The sequence below is a fragment of the Oreochromis aureus genome, linkage group 10, assembly GCF_013358895.1.
Source record: "Oreochromis aureus strain Israel breed Guangdong linkage group 10, ZZ_aureus, whole genome shotgun sequence".
Lineage (NCBI taxonomy): Eukaryota > Metazoa > Chordata > Actinopteri > Cichliformes > Cichlidae > Oreochromis > Oreochromis aureus.
Genome location: NC_052951.1, coordinates 8,253,980 through 8,270,286, shown reverse-complemented (window position 1 = coordinate 8,270,286; position 16,307 = coordinate 8,253,980). Strand labels below are relative to the sequence as shown.

Below are 16,307 nucleotides of genomic sequence, written 5' to 3'. Positions count from 1 at the left end.
GCCTTCTACCAGTCTCTCCTCGTGGCCTATATTTTCTACAGCATGAAAACAGATCTCAGAGTAGGTGCAGGAGTCTCGTTTCAACTCAGACCACTTAAATCACCATATGCTGAAAGGTTAGATTTTAGATTCTAGATTTTTTTTTTAAAACCACTGATGCCAAAAACATGTTTCCTACCCCAGCTTTAATTCAGGTAGAAATGTATATGGCACAAAAGAGCACATCAGTTGAAATCAGAGTAGCTGAGTGAACTTGATTTGGAAGGCACTCTCATATTCCATACTTGCCTGTTTTTCTCCTAAACCCCCCCGTCTCAGGAGGACAAAGAAAGATTTCCAATCTGAGTCTCTGCAGAATTATTGGTGCCGACACATTCCCAGTCTAAAATCCAATTTGGTGGTATCATTGGGGACTTTGAGGTCAGGAGCTTTTAGTGGCCTTAATTGACGCATTATCTGGGCAAAGAATAAGAATGCATCTGAGGGTGGGCTGTGCCGCTTGCTACTAAAAAATAAATAAATAAATAAATAAAAAAAATCACAAGATAAACAGAAAAAAAAAGGCTGTGATGGTCCCCTGTGGCTGCCAAGGGGAGAAGGAAAAAAGAGAGAGCGAGATAGACACAGAGAGCACAGCTCCATGACAGCAGACAAGTAATCAGACACAGAAGCTGCGTCTATGATCTGTGGGAACACCTCCCAGGCCTCAGCTCACAGACATTTGTTACACCTGCTAAGCACTGTGGCTAAATTTAACAATGCCAAAGTGACAATGTGAGCACGATTGTGTGTTTGTGTATGCGTGAAGCTCCTTTTAAAAAATTTGTGACAGGATCGTGCAGGTGCTGGCTCGCGCAGCAGCTGCTTGTGTCCATTTTCAGCCTCGGTGGATGTGACTGCTCGCATCTTTCTAACACACTGATCTCACTTCCACAAAAAAAGGCTTCTGTCCCTGCTGTCCTCCACCATGCTACCGCAATCACCTCAGCCCTGCCAGCCTGACCTACTTCCACCACACCTCTCTGACTGATGGACATGAGCGGAGCCGATGTTTGGAGAGAATCGCTGCTCTGACCGGTTTCTGAGCTCCATTTAATTCCCTCTTTCATTCTGTTTAAGGAGGGGGGATTTTCAGCTCAAGTAAAACACGTCTTTATAGCACACTGGCTACTCCTCTGTTGTTGAGTGAGCAGTAATTTTAAAAGTCTGAAATTCTGGCAGAGATCTGTGGTTTCAGGCGGCCATGGTCTCACAGCGGGAGGACTGGACATGTGGGATGAGGCGCGGAGCAGAATGGAGGGCGCTGACATGGCGGCACCAAGAGTTGTGCCAACTGGCTAATTAATTCAAGCTTTATTTGTGAACAGGAAACAATGGGCAGCGATGTGCGGGGCCGGCATAGGGCGGCACACGGGGGGCAGCTGTAACTAAGCATTCAGCCTGCTGATGGCAGCCTCATTAATGCAGGGGTCTGGGCCAAGGAGCTGGAGCTTGACACCCACCATCACTGAGGCCACTGAATAAATGCCAGGGTAAGCAAACACAGATAAATAAACACTTACACAGGAGCACACAGACATGATGAGGAGAGGTTTCACCTGTCAAATACAGGAAATGATTAATGAGCCTGTTGAAAACGATGATACGTTGTGGCAACCCCCCCCCCCAAAAAAAACCCACACTAAATAAAAACAAAGGAAGTTTGATCATAACATAAATAAAACCTCACTCAGTTTTTCCAGTAATTAGTAGGTTACCTTTACTACAGAGTGCAAACAGTGCAAAGAGTATAAAGGAGTATGCATTAATAAATGCAAGTTGTTTGCTCTCGGTGTTCAGTTTGGAAGATCTTGGCACAGCCTCCGTGGTCTGCAGCTGCTGTCAAAACCTCAAGTCAGTGTAGCTGTAGAAAGGGTTGTAAGTGGGTGTGAAGCGAGTACATCATCTGTTGCGATGAATAAAACATCTTTTATCATTTTACGGGCATGAAATCTTCTATTTGATACTAAGATTGTGAGCAACATGACAGAATGTTATGCTTTTCCTTACATTCTGTCATATATGCTGGGCAAAGTTGGAAAAAACCCCCCCCAAAAAAACCCACGAATGTCAGCACACGTGAAGGTAATCCCCGCAAGCCAAAAATCAGGCTTCAAACTGCTCTGCAGTCAGTCAGAGACGATATCCCAATAATGCTCTGAAACACGAAGCAGCCACACCCACCTGTTGTTGGCGACCTCTTTGAAAGAGACGCAGTCATTCATAAGAAAGCTGGTTTTGTTGTCGTTTCAGATAGAAGATGAACGGCACTGAGGTCATGCAAAATTACTGGAGCTAATAAGAGTCCAAGAATAAAAATAAGGAGATGGAAATGAAAATAACCCCGCTTTTTAATAACTACAGCACATTTAAATGCAAAATCACTTCATGTTTTCTGTGCAGGCTTCTAGTCTAGTTCACATGAGAGATCCAAATAGAATTAAGGTAAAATACATGCAATTTTAATAAAAACCTTAAATGGATGAAAACAGCGTATTTTTTCATATTTTTATGCAGGGGAAGAGAACTCTTGCTTTTAGATTGAAATCTACAGCAAGAAAAAAAAATTAAAACAAACAAAAAAATGCTAACCCACAGACATGTAACTGCCTACAGTGTTATTTCTTTGCCACTGTTAGATTCAGGCAAGTAGCGAAGAAAGCACTGCCAATGGAAAGTGACCAATCCATTAAATTGGAAAAGGGATTATACATTGTTAACACAGCTTAGGCTGACATTTTGGGGAGGGGGGAGAAAAAAAAGGCAAATCAGGAAAAAGGGTTTAACAGCACCGCTGTAAAATGTGTAATGAAATCGGTAAATTACTGTTTAGAGCAGCTTCCCCACTAACAGTGGATAAAATCGACCTCTCGCTGTTTACATCTGCTTAAGGCTCCTGGCAGCTGTTGATTATGGGTTCTAGTAAGCAAGTGTAGCTTATTAGCATTTCAACCTTAACCTGAAACCTGGATTAGTTGAAGGGCTTAAAGCATCAAGGAAGGGTTAATGAGGAATATGAGTGAAGTTTGTAGGCGGCTGCTGGCGGCTGCAAGCACATCATCTCTCAGATCTCCAGCTAAGCACGTTTCCAGGGAGGGAGCAGGGGAAAGAGGGCAGTCTGGCCGTGCGCTAATTATCCCACTGCAAGCTAGCTAGTTGGAACACAAGTGCACAGTCAGCAGGCACTAATTAGGGTTTCTTTTATTCAAACTACTGTTTTCATTGAACAAGGTTTAAGCAGCAGGGAGCAGGGGCTCATGCTGCTGTAAATTGCACTTTTCACACAAGAGCAGGAAATTAGGTCTGAAGCTTCGGCATCAAATTAGACATATGCGTTTGGTTTCTCACGTGAAGAGACCTCCCTACATTTTTGCCGAGTTATGAAGAGAGCATAACCTTCAAAGAAAATGAAAACTATTATGAGGAGAGGAGGAAGAGAAGGTTGCTTTTGATCTCAGTGGGGACTAAGATGTGAGAATCAGCCAAGTGGCCCAGCTGTACTCACAGTTTGTTCTGCCTGTGAGACGTGAGGACCAAGGGCCACTTCCTGGTTCTTCAGTCATCCTGCCTGCAGGATGAGCAGTTTTCTTTGTGACCCGCTGTCTCTTAGCGTACCTGATCTGCTCCTCCGACAGCCTTTACATTTCACAGCCGTCATCTGTTAGCAGACACTCCCTGATGATAAATAGAGCAGCTGCCCTGGCCTTGCCTCTGAGAGAAGCCTGCAAGCTCGTAACTTTAAATGACTCTCCAGTGCGCAGATTCCCCCGCAGGAGGAGAGGCAGGGCACAGCCAGCCTGGCGTTTTGGAGCTCTTGGTGATTATCGAGTGGTGGGAAAGTGTCAAAGACGAGATTGTGTTACACAAGATTCGGCATTAGGGAGCACCGAGTAGCTGAAAGGCTCGAGCTCAAGAATAGCAAAACAAATAGGAGCTAATTATGTAAACCTCCCATCTGAGCTTTTTTTTTTCCTTTTTCTTTTTTTGCAGGGACTTGTCAGTGCACTGAATAAAGATTTCAAGTGACAACCAGTCTATGAATTTCACCTAAAAGCAGTCAAGCACATCTCTCATGGAGTCAAGCTGTCAAATTATCTTCTGTGCTGGGTAAGCGATAGAAGCTCTGGAGAGACAGTGAGCTCTGTGGACAGCCAGCAGGGAGACGGTGGAGCATTACTCGAGGGTTCAGGCCTGACAACTGCTAAGACTGCTAACATGCAGGAGGTGAGCTACAGGTGATAGATTATGGGTGGTAAAAGAGGCAAACCAGAGAGAGCATATTTCTTTTCAAATTCACTTTTTTCATGGCACTTTGATAAAAATGATACAGTTCACATGACATTCGGGTCGGTGGCTTTTGATGCGATAGCTCACCTGTTTGACGAACAGATGAAAAGCATTATGAGAAAATGATAACAAAGAAAAAAAAAAAAAAGGGCTGAAATTACACTTCTAGGAATGGCCGTGGCTGTGGGACGCACACTCCATGACCTAAATGGATTACAGTCCCGAGCAGAAAAAAAACAAATTGAGCTCCAGTTGCGTCTTGTGCTCTGATGTGTCTTAGTGTGTCACATAAAGGAAGAGCAGGGAAAGAGTCTGGCTGATGGCTGTACCATGTCACAAGCCTGCCTGAGTGAGGCAACAGACGCTGGCACTTAGCAGACTCCCTCGCGCTTGCTGATCTCCTGGGGGTTGGCTGATTACTGTGATTCTGAAATTACAGTCTTGATGAGCTGGAGCATTTTACAAAAAAAAAAAAAAAAAAAAAAAAAAAAAAAAAAGGCAGTAGAAATGGGTCACGCCTGGAGCTGAGCTTCCACTCAGGGAGGAGACAGGAGGAAAAGGAGACCAAGACGTTTTGTGTAAATAAAGCTGACCAAAAGTATTGAGCATTGAGTATGTCTCAGAAGTGACTGGGTATAAAAAACTAACTGAAGATGAGACAAAACGCAAGTATGACTGTAACCTGGCATCAAATGGACAAACTGTGCAATTCATAACAAAATGTGAAGGTATTTACATTCTTAAAGACACAGAACAGCAGTAACCTACTGTTTCTTTGTGTATTTTTCTCCTTCATCATCACTGGTCAGAGCCTCTGAAGTCTGAGTTCTCGCTGGCATTTGCTGACTTTGACTCTCCATTTGTGCTGCCGACACCCAAAAGTGTCCAAGTTTGTCAGCAGTCGAGTTGTAAAATTCAGACACATTGAATTCAGCGGGCCGGCACTGACTACTCTGCTGTTAAACTGGGCCAGCAGATTGCTTCTTAAATTCACCCACATTACAAGATCATCGGGGCAAAACCACTCAGCCGCAATCTGTCTGCGAGTCTGACAGTAACTGACTCTTCCTGATGGTGAAAAGTAGCTGAGATGCTCATGTTCAAACACATGAATGTGTTAGCAATGTTGCAGTGAGCACACAGGACCACACTCTTGTGACAGACAGATCCTCAGGGGTGATGAGAGAGGGAGGGAGCTGGTTCGCCTTTCATCAGCAAATTAATGGTGGGGTTCATCTTAATTTCCCTTGAAGACAGATCTATGGTCCTGGAGCACTAAAATATTCTCTCTCACTCTTTCTGGTTTTAACACAGAACTGCAGAAGAGATCCAGGCCAGGGTTGGCATGGGGATCTAATGTGGGGCGGCCAGCAGGATTGTAACAGCTTGGTTTGTTGTGTGGGATGATGGTGGTGGTGGTGGTGGTTGTGGTGGTAGTTAACAGTGTGCATGTGTGTCCTGACAGCAGTACTTACATTTCTGAAGTCCAGTGTTCATCTGCGTGTGGGGGAGAAGCTGGAGGGGGAGGTCACCTGGCCCTGGCAGACAGGCCAGCATTTCACACAGACACTAATGCAACATGGGACACACACTTCTCCTCACACTGTGGAGAGAAAAAGAGAGAGAGAGAGGGAGAGGTCAGACATAACTCCAAGGCAGCACATGGTGCGTGTCGATGCAGAGGCTGGGTGCAGGCTAATAGAACTCAGTAGCAAGTCCCCTGAGGCATGGGGCTGGGGGAGACATAGTTACCTTTCAATTAGAAAATGATTCACACCTGGAGCATCGGGTAAGGTGACATTTGATGCCAATAACAACTTCAATTAAACATCAAACAGCTGAAGTAAAACGGGCAGGCTGGGCCTGAGGGACTGGCAGCTTTAAATTGACTCAGTCCTTCCTCCTCGACTTGCATGTTAGTCACCTAGTTGGACCCCGCAACCTGCACTTTACTTCTCTGCCACTATCAGACCGTGGCAGAGGAAATTAATGACTCCTGTATACCCAAAAAGAACACACTCGAGAGGCCTGGCTCTGACAAGTTAGTGAGTCTCTGATCGATACTGCAGTCCTCCAGACCTCAAAGAGGCCTTTATTTTGGGGACATTAAACAATGGAGTCAGCTAGGGACGGGGCGGAAAGAAATGAATAAACATGGCTACGGCTCCCATAAATGTCTGCCACTTTGTGCAATAACTTGATGTAACAGTGAGGGAGAAAACGTTAGCCATGCTCCACTTGGCTTACTGCTATATTCAAAAACACCACAGATGCTTGCTTAATCAGCACTGAAGAACAGTCAGGGAGCAAATTAAGTCTACAGAGTCCGTGCCCTCCCCGTTTGCCGTGTGGCATCAGAGGAGGGTGGCAAGTGCGCGCAGACAAACAAGCGTCTATGAGAGAGGCAATTACCCACATAACAACCTTGCCATCCCTGTCTGCCGCAGGGTGATGGCTTAAAAGTGTCTTCCCCCCTGCGGGGAGAAGAGACAAGTGGAGGAAAGAGTGACAAAGCGAGAGAGAAAGGTGAAAAGGAAGAAAGGAGGGTAGCGGGTTTAGGGTGGTAGTAGAGGGGTGGCGGGGGCTGAACTTGCTTTAAAAAGCAGGAGCTCAAAAAGGTCAGGATGACAGCTCATTTAAATCCTCCCAGCAAGAAGCGGAGAAAACCCCTCCCCCCAAAAAACAAGCCTTAATGAAGCTGCCAGTTCTACACAGACACCTGAGGGCGTTGCACCTTAGGGTGCTGCATGGGGGGGGGAAGCTGCAGTCCTGAGATGGATCTGAGGATTTCGGGGGTGTTCTGCAGCACTGACACTGTGTCACCTTTTCTGTTGCTTGGCCTCTGCTCCCACTTCTCTCATCCTCCTCCCCTTTCCTGTGCCTTCTGATTTACAGCCTGGACTGCCATATGGCAGCAATCGCTGCCCTCAATTCAGCGTGTCACCATGCATTAACTTTAATTGGGCTGATATGTTATTCTTTTCCCTCTGGTCTTGGAAGGATTTTAGGTACATGGTGCCTTGATGTCAGCAGGCAAGATTTCCAGCCCTCTCTCATTTATCAGGATGCCAAGATTTCACAGAAAGATAACAGCAATCTCTTTGACAACAGGCAGGTTTGGTGTGGAGGAAAGCTAAATATCAAATACAGCAGTGTCTTTGTTAGGAGGGTTTCAAAAGCAGAACGGTGACAGGAGAGTGAAATGATGTTGGGGAAAACAAAACAAAACCGCGCACAAAACTGTCAGTTAATTTGTTGTAAGAACATACACAACACACTACATGCAAAAAAACCAACCACCCAACAGGCCACCCCCTTCCTGCCTCCCCCACAGCGCCCCTGAATGTCAGATATGTGTGCAGTGGGGAGTGCAGCAGCAAAGGTCAGCCTATGGTAATGCCCAAGCTGACGCTCTGCTTTGTAGCGCAGAGCAGGCGGACATGAAACCTGACAGACAGAAGCCTGACGTTTACTGACTTGCATTTCAGCACCACTGCCACAGTGACTTCAAATATACATCACACGCCAAACAGTGGCACTTTCTACAAAGGCGCACACCCCCATGGAGACTTTCTTTTTTTCCCCCTCCCAACACTCAGACTATTTGTATCAGAAGCGGCACGACTACACCTGACAGAGCGTCAGATCCAGACAGGGACCGAGCTCGCGGTAGTTGGAGGTGCCTCTCTGCAGGATGTAATTGGACACATGACTGGGTCGCCTGCTGGCTGTCCAAATTGCCCTCTAACTACCAGGGGGTTTAGCCTACTCTAAACAGGGACCCTCAAGCTGCCCATCCATTCAGGTAAATATCTACCCTAATGACTTAATAGCCCTTGTGGTACAGAGACAAGCCCCTCCTGTTATAAGTGGAAACACAGTTGCGTATAAGGAGGCCCAGCCAAGCCAGCTAGGAAGGCCTGTGGAGCAAGGATTGGCTTGGTGGAGTTTAGCCAGGCATCTCACACTATCAGCCCCATGCAGACAGACACTACGGGGTTCTCAAAGTATTGGGGGGGCCAAGTATCCACCAGCTACTTATAGAACTGTAATAAAGCGTGTGAATAACTGTGTGGCTTTCATTATAGACAAATAAAGGCAAGAAAACAAAGCAGGACTTGAGCAAGTGATGCGCATGGCTTGTGTCATGTGTCAAATTGCTCCCATAAAAGCTGACCTATATTTTCTTTTCATTCCTCACTGGGGAAGGAGAAATAGAAAGCCATCTGAAAGTTTGAAAAAAAAAATTACAGAGAAGTGAAGGAGGAAGAGGATAGATGGAAACCATTTAGGAAATGAGACCAGCTGACTGCATTTATGTGCTGATTGTTTTGATCAATATCCTCTCCATCAACTATAATCTGCATTTGTTAGAAATTTGGAAATAGCATCAGACTAATTGCATAGGAAATCATCTATTAAAATATCCAGCAGCAGTGATGCACCACTGGGGGGTGGGGGGTGGGGGTGGGGGGGCACCAAAAATAAGCTCATTAGAAGGAGACATCTACAATATTTGGGCAGAAATACAATAATGGGGGGGGGGGGGGGAATAAGGTGAGAAAGCATGTTTGGATGCTGGTATTATATTAGCAGTTTTTCTATACCAATTATGAGCAAAAGCAATTAGGAGAGCCTAGTCACCATGTTGTACATGGCTTGTGCTAACAGCTGAAGAAGAGGAGAGTGGAGGAGAGAGCAGGCTGCTGTTATTTTAATTGCATGTTTACCCCCAGGTTATGGGTCTGAAATAGAGCCAAGAAAAAAAAATGTTGCAGCAGGAATTCAATGCAACTTCACTGTGTTGATTCTCTCAGGGACAGAAAGAGTGAAATTACTTTTCTTTGCAAGCCGAGTCTGAATAGGAGGTAAAGAAAGAATAAAAAAAAAGAGAGCAGGAAGATGAGAACAGCTTTTTACCCTTGAATACCAAACCAGAGTATTCTGTCAAAAGAAAGGGGAAAAAGCCTTGGCTCTTGAGCACGGTGGGAAGAAATAACACTTTGGTATGGCCTTCATTAGCCCATCAGGCTGCACAAACAACAGAGGCAGGAAGGATTGCTGTTGCTAGCTGAGGGACACGGGCATGTTAGGCTATGACAGGCTGGTTTCACAGTTTCACACAATGGATCCTGATGACTCCAGCACATCCCGAGGCGTTCGGGATGGGCCGTTTGCTTTTCAGTCAGCAGAGATCCACTCATCAACCCCGAGTGTTATCTCGCGCCAAAAGAGAAAGGGCGAGAGAGTGGGAGATAGGTCTGATCACGAGCAGAGGGTTAAAAAAAAAAAAAAAGGGGGGAGAAGAAGAAGAAGAAGCAGAAGAGAAGACAACCAACCCAAACTCAACTTGCACACAAATTGAGAGTCTGTAAAGTAGTGGTTTCCAAGTTGCAAGACAGTGTGTCAGGGATAAATCTGTCAAGTAAGGAAACTGCTGCAATACTGTGGGAGAGAGGAAGACAGCTACTTGAAGATGCTCTTCTTTAGAGGGAGGGAGGGGTCTGTGAAACAACTGGGAGACGGTATGAATGCTCAGTAACTAACTGATGAAAGAGTGACAGTTCCCCGAGGTGCGACGGTGGATGTGGAGCGGAGAGAGGCAGCATGCCCCTAGAATACTGCACAGTCCACAGTTGGATCGGCTAAATCTTTGCATAGGTGTCAGATACGGAGGGTTGGTTTCAGGATGAAAACACAGACTCTTAGAGAAGTTGTGCACCATGAAACTGAGAAAAGGGAACACCGTGACAGTAAGAGGCCTCTTCTCTTATCAGGCTGACCCCATTTGTCCTGTCTTGTCTTTACATCAGTAGTTTGGAGCCTCTTGGATGATGACCACGGCTCGTCACAGTGGAGATGATGACAGCGACATGGTAGCGAGATGAGAGAATGAAAACGTATCCGGCTGCAAGTGTCCTGGTCTAGCTAGGATATCTATGCCACAGCTATGTCATGGTCATTACCCATCCACCACATAACCACTGCGAGGACAGCCAGCCAAAGTCAGTTCTTCAACTTGGGGTCAGTTTCACCAACAGCCACTTAAGGCTGCTTGGCTTCCCCAAGAGCTCTACAAAAGTGGAAGGTAGAGCTAAGTGTGCTCAGTCACGTCAAGGCTGGCCAAGGTCAGACGGGCAGACAGAAAGCGCTGGCAGCGGTGCATGCATGGTGTCATGAATGCCAAAATGCCGGGGCCCCTGACTGCGCCGTTTGACAGACATGTTTACACCTGATAGAAAATGCAGTGTGGATGGCCTGCCAAAACAGAGGGGAACCAAAGTGAGGGGTACCAGCCTAGTTATTTATTTATCTGCAGCAAATCCATCGAGAGCACAGCCAGAAGCTGGGCATGCCTCAGTGAGGAAAGAGCCAGCCTATTCTCAGACATGACTCTTAAAACACTTGAGGGAGGGGGGAAAAAAAGATCTGACATACAGTAAAAGAAGAGGAAAGCAAAGATTCCATAAAGCAACACTGGAGATTGGAATTGATTTCCTAACTGTTTTAATTCAGCTCAGAGGAGTTCTGATTGGCATGTATTTAAATTACTGAGAGGCTGTTCAAAAGTCACTCGTGATAAGGTTCAAATACTGGGCACGTCTTTGCTCAGTGCTGCAATTACCATTTGACTTGATCACTTGGAAGCAAATGTAAAAAGGAAGTACGAGTGCTACCACAGTGAGGCTGTAGCATCTTGACAATCCGGTTGTTCAGTGATGACGTGACGAATCCTACTTCCGGGCCTAAAGCAGTCTGCGTTTAATATGGCTTTTGTGTTGTTAACATGTTTAATGTTTTGTATTTTCTTCTATTTAATCTCAAAAAGCTCCTAAAAACAGTCAGTGATCACTGTTGACCTCCCTCGGCTTTTATTACCGCTAATCATTTATTTAAGCTCAGTTTTTAAAACCTTACGATGTAACTACAGCACAGCCCATGCAGCAGTATATGAATGACTAACCTCGTATTGTGGATGGATTATCTCACTTGTTCTCCTGGCTGGAATTTAGTCCTTTTACAGCATCCTGCCATGCTATTACATTTGTTCCTGACCACCGAGAGCACTCACGTTAACTTTTATCGAGTGGAAAAAAAGTTAGCTTGTTTATATTATGCTAACATAGCTGTGTCGCTAGCGGTCACGTAGCACATCATTGTATACCAGCTAGCCAAACTTCAGTAACCCTACAAACGTCACTGCTGTTTAGTTTTCTGTCTTCATTTATGTTGGAAGTTATAGCAGAGCTGTACGTTTGAATTTGTTTCCAAAACCCCGCAGTCAGGACATGCTATATTGTATTTAGATAGAAGCTAGCGAGCTAACTTCCTGCTAACTTCTAACGTTAAATGTCATAAATTCCATTTTCATGGATGCCTGGATGTTAAACTCAATTGTTACACCTGGTAGAGCAGAACACTGATGATTTTATTAAAGATGAAAGACTTTAGACAGTTTTTCAACTCTCAGTAATGCCACAGTGATCGTTTGATATATGGACCTGCAGCGGAGTTTAGGCCCAGACACGGCCAGTGACGTCAGACTGAACAACCGGATAGTCCTAAATAAAGAAGAAGAAAAGTTTAAGAATCATAGCTGCAAGAAATCTAATGCTAATCCAGCCTTCAGGTAACCATCAGATCACAGAACCAGATACAGCACTCACACAAACACACCATTATCATCGCTGCTCTTTTCATCTCCTTACTGGTGCCACCACATCTGTGTTATCTTCACATATCCTCACATCACAACAGACAATGTGCTGAGTCACATGCTGCTGTGTCAGATGTTACACTGTGGGCTTTGGTACTGGACTGGAATATTATGGTTAGACACCAACACTAACTAGAGTACAATGCAGTATTGTGTATTGTGAGTGTGTGCTTGTTGTGGTACATGCAGCAAGTGATAGAAATCACCAGACCTGAGGCAGCTGCTGTTTTTTTTTTCAAGCTGCTTGCTTTGTATGTGGCTCTGTAAAAAATTGCACAGTTGTCTTAGAAGCAGGATAAAGTAATGCGATATACTGCAATTAGACTCAGTGTACAAAACAATTATATTGATGCACAAAAATAACAAGCCTGACAATGAACTTGCCCCAACACGCACAAATGAAAATGCACTGCGGAAAGGAAACTGGGCCATTTGGCCTCAGCATACCTCAAAGGATTGACTTCCATACTTAGACTCACAAGTAAGGCTACATGAAGTACTCTGATGGTCAGAAATCTGAGAATGGAACATCTCATCCTTAACTGTTCCTATCTTACAGCTATAAACCAAAAAAAGGAGGGACCCACTAAACAATTTTCAGCCAGCAGGAGGAGGATGGTCAGTGTGGAAGAATTTGACATTAAAGGATCAGGCGATGCTACCTATTTGACTGCAAGTCAGCCAGGCCCTCTAGCTGGTTAGTGGGGGGAAATAACTCCAGTTAGTGGGGAAATAACTCAATGTGCCGAGAGCTAAAGCAAGGCAGCATTGTTCCAGCTGGTGGAAAAGGGGGAAATGAAGATGGAGTGGTTTGATTTCATTTGTTAGCAGGTGCATCCATTTTGTGTTCTTCCCCACCTCTCCTCTCTCTGTCAAAGCGCTTATCAGAAATTGGACACCCCAGTGACAAATTGAGCCTGCGATTAAAGGCAAAAAGAGGAAAGCTTTGTTAAGTGCTGCTGATTGGGATCCCACACTGCCCTCACACATGTGAGGTAGGTGTGTGTGTGTGTGTGTGCGTGCGTATCCATGTATGCTTGGTACAGAGCCAGGAGCAGAGCTGACACCACCACCACCCCTTCTCCCATTTTCCCCACTCTCCAGGTGTTCCCACGGCTTACATTTCTGCTCCGAGTACACAGCAAACAAAACCAAATCAATGCAGCTGTTCACCCAGCTCTCTCTGTCTCTCACACACACACACACACACTATATGTAAAGAAAACGACATACGCACACGTACATATGCACTAGTGATTTCCCCCTGTAGGAATAATGACCTCCTCTGTATATCCACCGCCTTCTTATTGACATGTATGCTGTGTTTAAAAGAGGGAGGAAAAAAAAGTTAAGTCTCTGTGTGTTTGTCCCACTCAGACCCATATTATTGACCCAGTATTAACCAACTCTGGCCTGTTTGCAAGGGCTGGACTGATTTAGTGGGGGTGCAGGGTCAGAGCAGCTCTGCTTAGCAGAACTGTGTAAGCGCTGACTCTCACAAATCATCCTAAAAGGGCTTAACGCACAAAAACAGCTTCCAGTGTTACACAGGCCTGCTGTGAGAGATTTTTCCACTGTGCCATTATACTAACTGGCCTCTCTCCTATATGAGCTGTATAGATACCAGTACAAACACATAAAGAAAGAACTTTAATTAGACGTATGCCTGATCCAACTCTGCGGGAAAACTCACTTCAACAATTCTGCTTTAATGCCCTCCATTACAACTGTGTTTACCAGAATTCTTCCTATTTAATGCCGTCGCATTTCTCACATGCTTGGTTTAGATAACTTAAAGTCTTAAGTGTGGCTTGTGAAAAGCTTGTGAGCACCAAGTGCTAAAAGAATATCAGTAATTTTAAAAATCTAGATGCTTCAATAACTCAGGGCTGTGCTGCAATTAATAAACACTGACCTCTGAAAGAATTTTAGTGAACTAGCGCTTCATCTTAAACTCTGGTATGTTGTATGCTGTTTAATTGCTTATTGGTTTATAAAAGGCTCTGTAGAATCAATGTGTGGAAAACACTGCAACATGTTTCAGCTTTCAAAGCCAGAAAAATGCAGATTTTTACCGTCCACTTGTTCAGCTGGTAAAAATAGATTAAACAGTTGCAGGTCTGGTGGCAACGACCAGATCTGTTGTCATACACGTCAAAAACAGATCGCTATTTCCTGTTATAAACAACGTTGTATATGTGTTCAGTAAAGGCTAATGTACGTCCCTCCAGTGTCTATTAAAGGTTGGGAAGGTCAGCCGCCTCCGTGGCAGCTCTAACATTCAGCCTGGCCTTCCAGCGACACTGAACCAAGCCCTTCTCGTATCTGGTGGTCATCCGAGAGAGGGGAAAAAAAACAAAAACAAAAACAAAAAAAAGGCAAGTGCAGCTCTTTCTCCAGCAGACAGCACTGTATGAGAGGCGCTTCTTTTGCCCCTGGCAACACAGAAGACATTTGCAGGTTTCTTTCATCTCCAGAGTTTATGTGCGTGGCTCTCCACCCCCAGCTCTTTCCCCAGCACACAACAGCTCAGGGTACTGGGCAGCCAGCCGGTGACTCTGTGGAGAGCCAGGCAAATACAGGCCCAGCATGGCAAACATATCACCTCCGTGTCTGCATGGGAACATCTGGCCCTCCCAGGCTGTGAGGGCCCCTCCGTCTGCCTGTCTGACAGTGAGCCTACACACACTCTGTTGGTGTATACTGGTGTTGTCATGGCTCCACAGTTTTTACTCCTACACAGGTACTGGTTTATTATACAAACAATCAACAACCTCTACAATACCAAAGCAAACAGGCTAAATGTCATAATTAAACACAGGACTATTTTATGAATATTAAATTAAATGACTGAGCAGCTTTAATTCAGAATTTGAGCACAGCCATATACTGAAGTTAATACTTTTTTGCACAGACAAATGTGTTTACTTTGCAAGTGACTTGCAAAATTCAGCTGCAAAAGAAACTGTTAAGTGCCACATGCAACCATTAGTTTGCTCTTTTCTGTGATAAAAAGAAGCTGATTTAACTTACCTTCTACCCATTTCAGACAGTTCTGACAGAGATTATTAGTAAATAAAAGGGCAATTAGTCATGAAAATGGTTGATATTTATCTGTGATTTCGCGTCAATTTTAAGCTGGCTAAATGTTTCAAGATTTTGCAATGAAGACAAAAATATTTTAAAGCCATTAAATAATGTTTTACAATGGAGATTTCTTTGTTTCCCCTAGCACAGATTAGTAAATCACAACAAAAACATGACAAATAAATTGAAAACTGCTAAACACTGGCATTGGCTACTGAAGCTTAAAATATGTAAGTATATTCCTGTAGCCTGTAGCAGTGACATAAGGTCATGTGAGTAATAGAGTTAACCCAGCTGATTAAAACTCCTATTCCTGTCCCTAGCTCCCCCTCTCTCCCTGTCTTGCATCATGCCTGCTCATACAGATCTCCTGTGGCCAACCAATGATTCAAGACTGATGAGGCGTGCTCAAAGGTCTATGCCACTGAACACAGCATTAATGCACCCAGCAGCAAATTTTTTGCCATCGACCCCAGTTCCCTGCAATAAGGACAGAGCCATCAATCAGGCAGAGATAGCAGACACCCGACACGGGCTGATGAAGTAGGGGACTTTGGAGCTAATGACAAATGGATCTCTCAGATATGGTCGCAGTATAGTACGACAATCCACCGAGAACGCTTGACCTTTAGCAAAACCCTCAGCCACTTTTTGCTAACATCATGCAATGCAAAAATGGAGAATATGCAAACTGCTAAGAAGGTTAAAAAAGTGTGGTTGTTGTGTGAGAACTCTGGGGTCGAGCTGAGAGTCTCAGCCCGGTCACTGTCAGAGCTACTTCTCACTGGCCCAGCCCTCCTCTTTTCTCACACCAAAGCTCTGGGAGTGACCTTCAGCAGGCATGCTTGTCCTGCTAATTGGGGTCTCTACAGAGCACAGCAATCCACCCCCCACACTGCACTGGAGGAGGAATTGTGGGACAAAGGAAGCAGAGATAGGAAGGTAATGTTTTTGCGTCAGTGGTAAACAGACAAGAAAGTGTGTGTAATATATACACATATACATACATATATATACACACACATATATATAGGGCTGCTCAATTAATCGAATTTTAATCTCGATTACGATCTGGGTTTTCAACGATCATTAAAAATGACTGAGCCGATTATTAGCACCTCCCTCGTGCTTTACTCTCGCGCTGCTCCGTGTGGCAAATCGAGCGCACCTCTCTGCG

General features: G+C 44.8%; 1 protein-coding gene across 2 annotated transcripts in view; it reads right to left on the bottom strand.

Moving 5' to 3' along the window:
* The window catches only part of fam222ba (family with sequence similarity 222 member Ba), a 36,238-nt gene that overhangs the window by 5,636 nt on the left and 14,295 nt on the right, over positions 1-16,307 (bottom strand). Inside the window, exons 2-3 of one of the 2 annotated variants that reach the window (XM_039618346.1) lie at positions 5,802-5,929; positions 1,563-1,598 (exon numbers count right to left, since the gene is read on the bottom strand). In XM_039618346.1, coding sequence (XP_039474280.1) covers positions 1,563-1,598; positions 5,802-5,883 — 118 coding nt within the window. In that variant the 5' untranslated portion in view covers positions 5,884-5,929. The remainder of the gene's footprint in view (positions 1-1,562; positions 1,599-5,801; positions 5,930-16,307) is intronic. The other variant, XM_031741614.2, reaches the window with a different exon arrangement.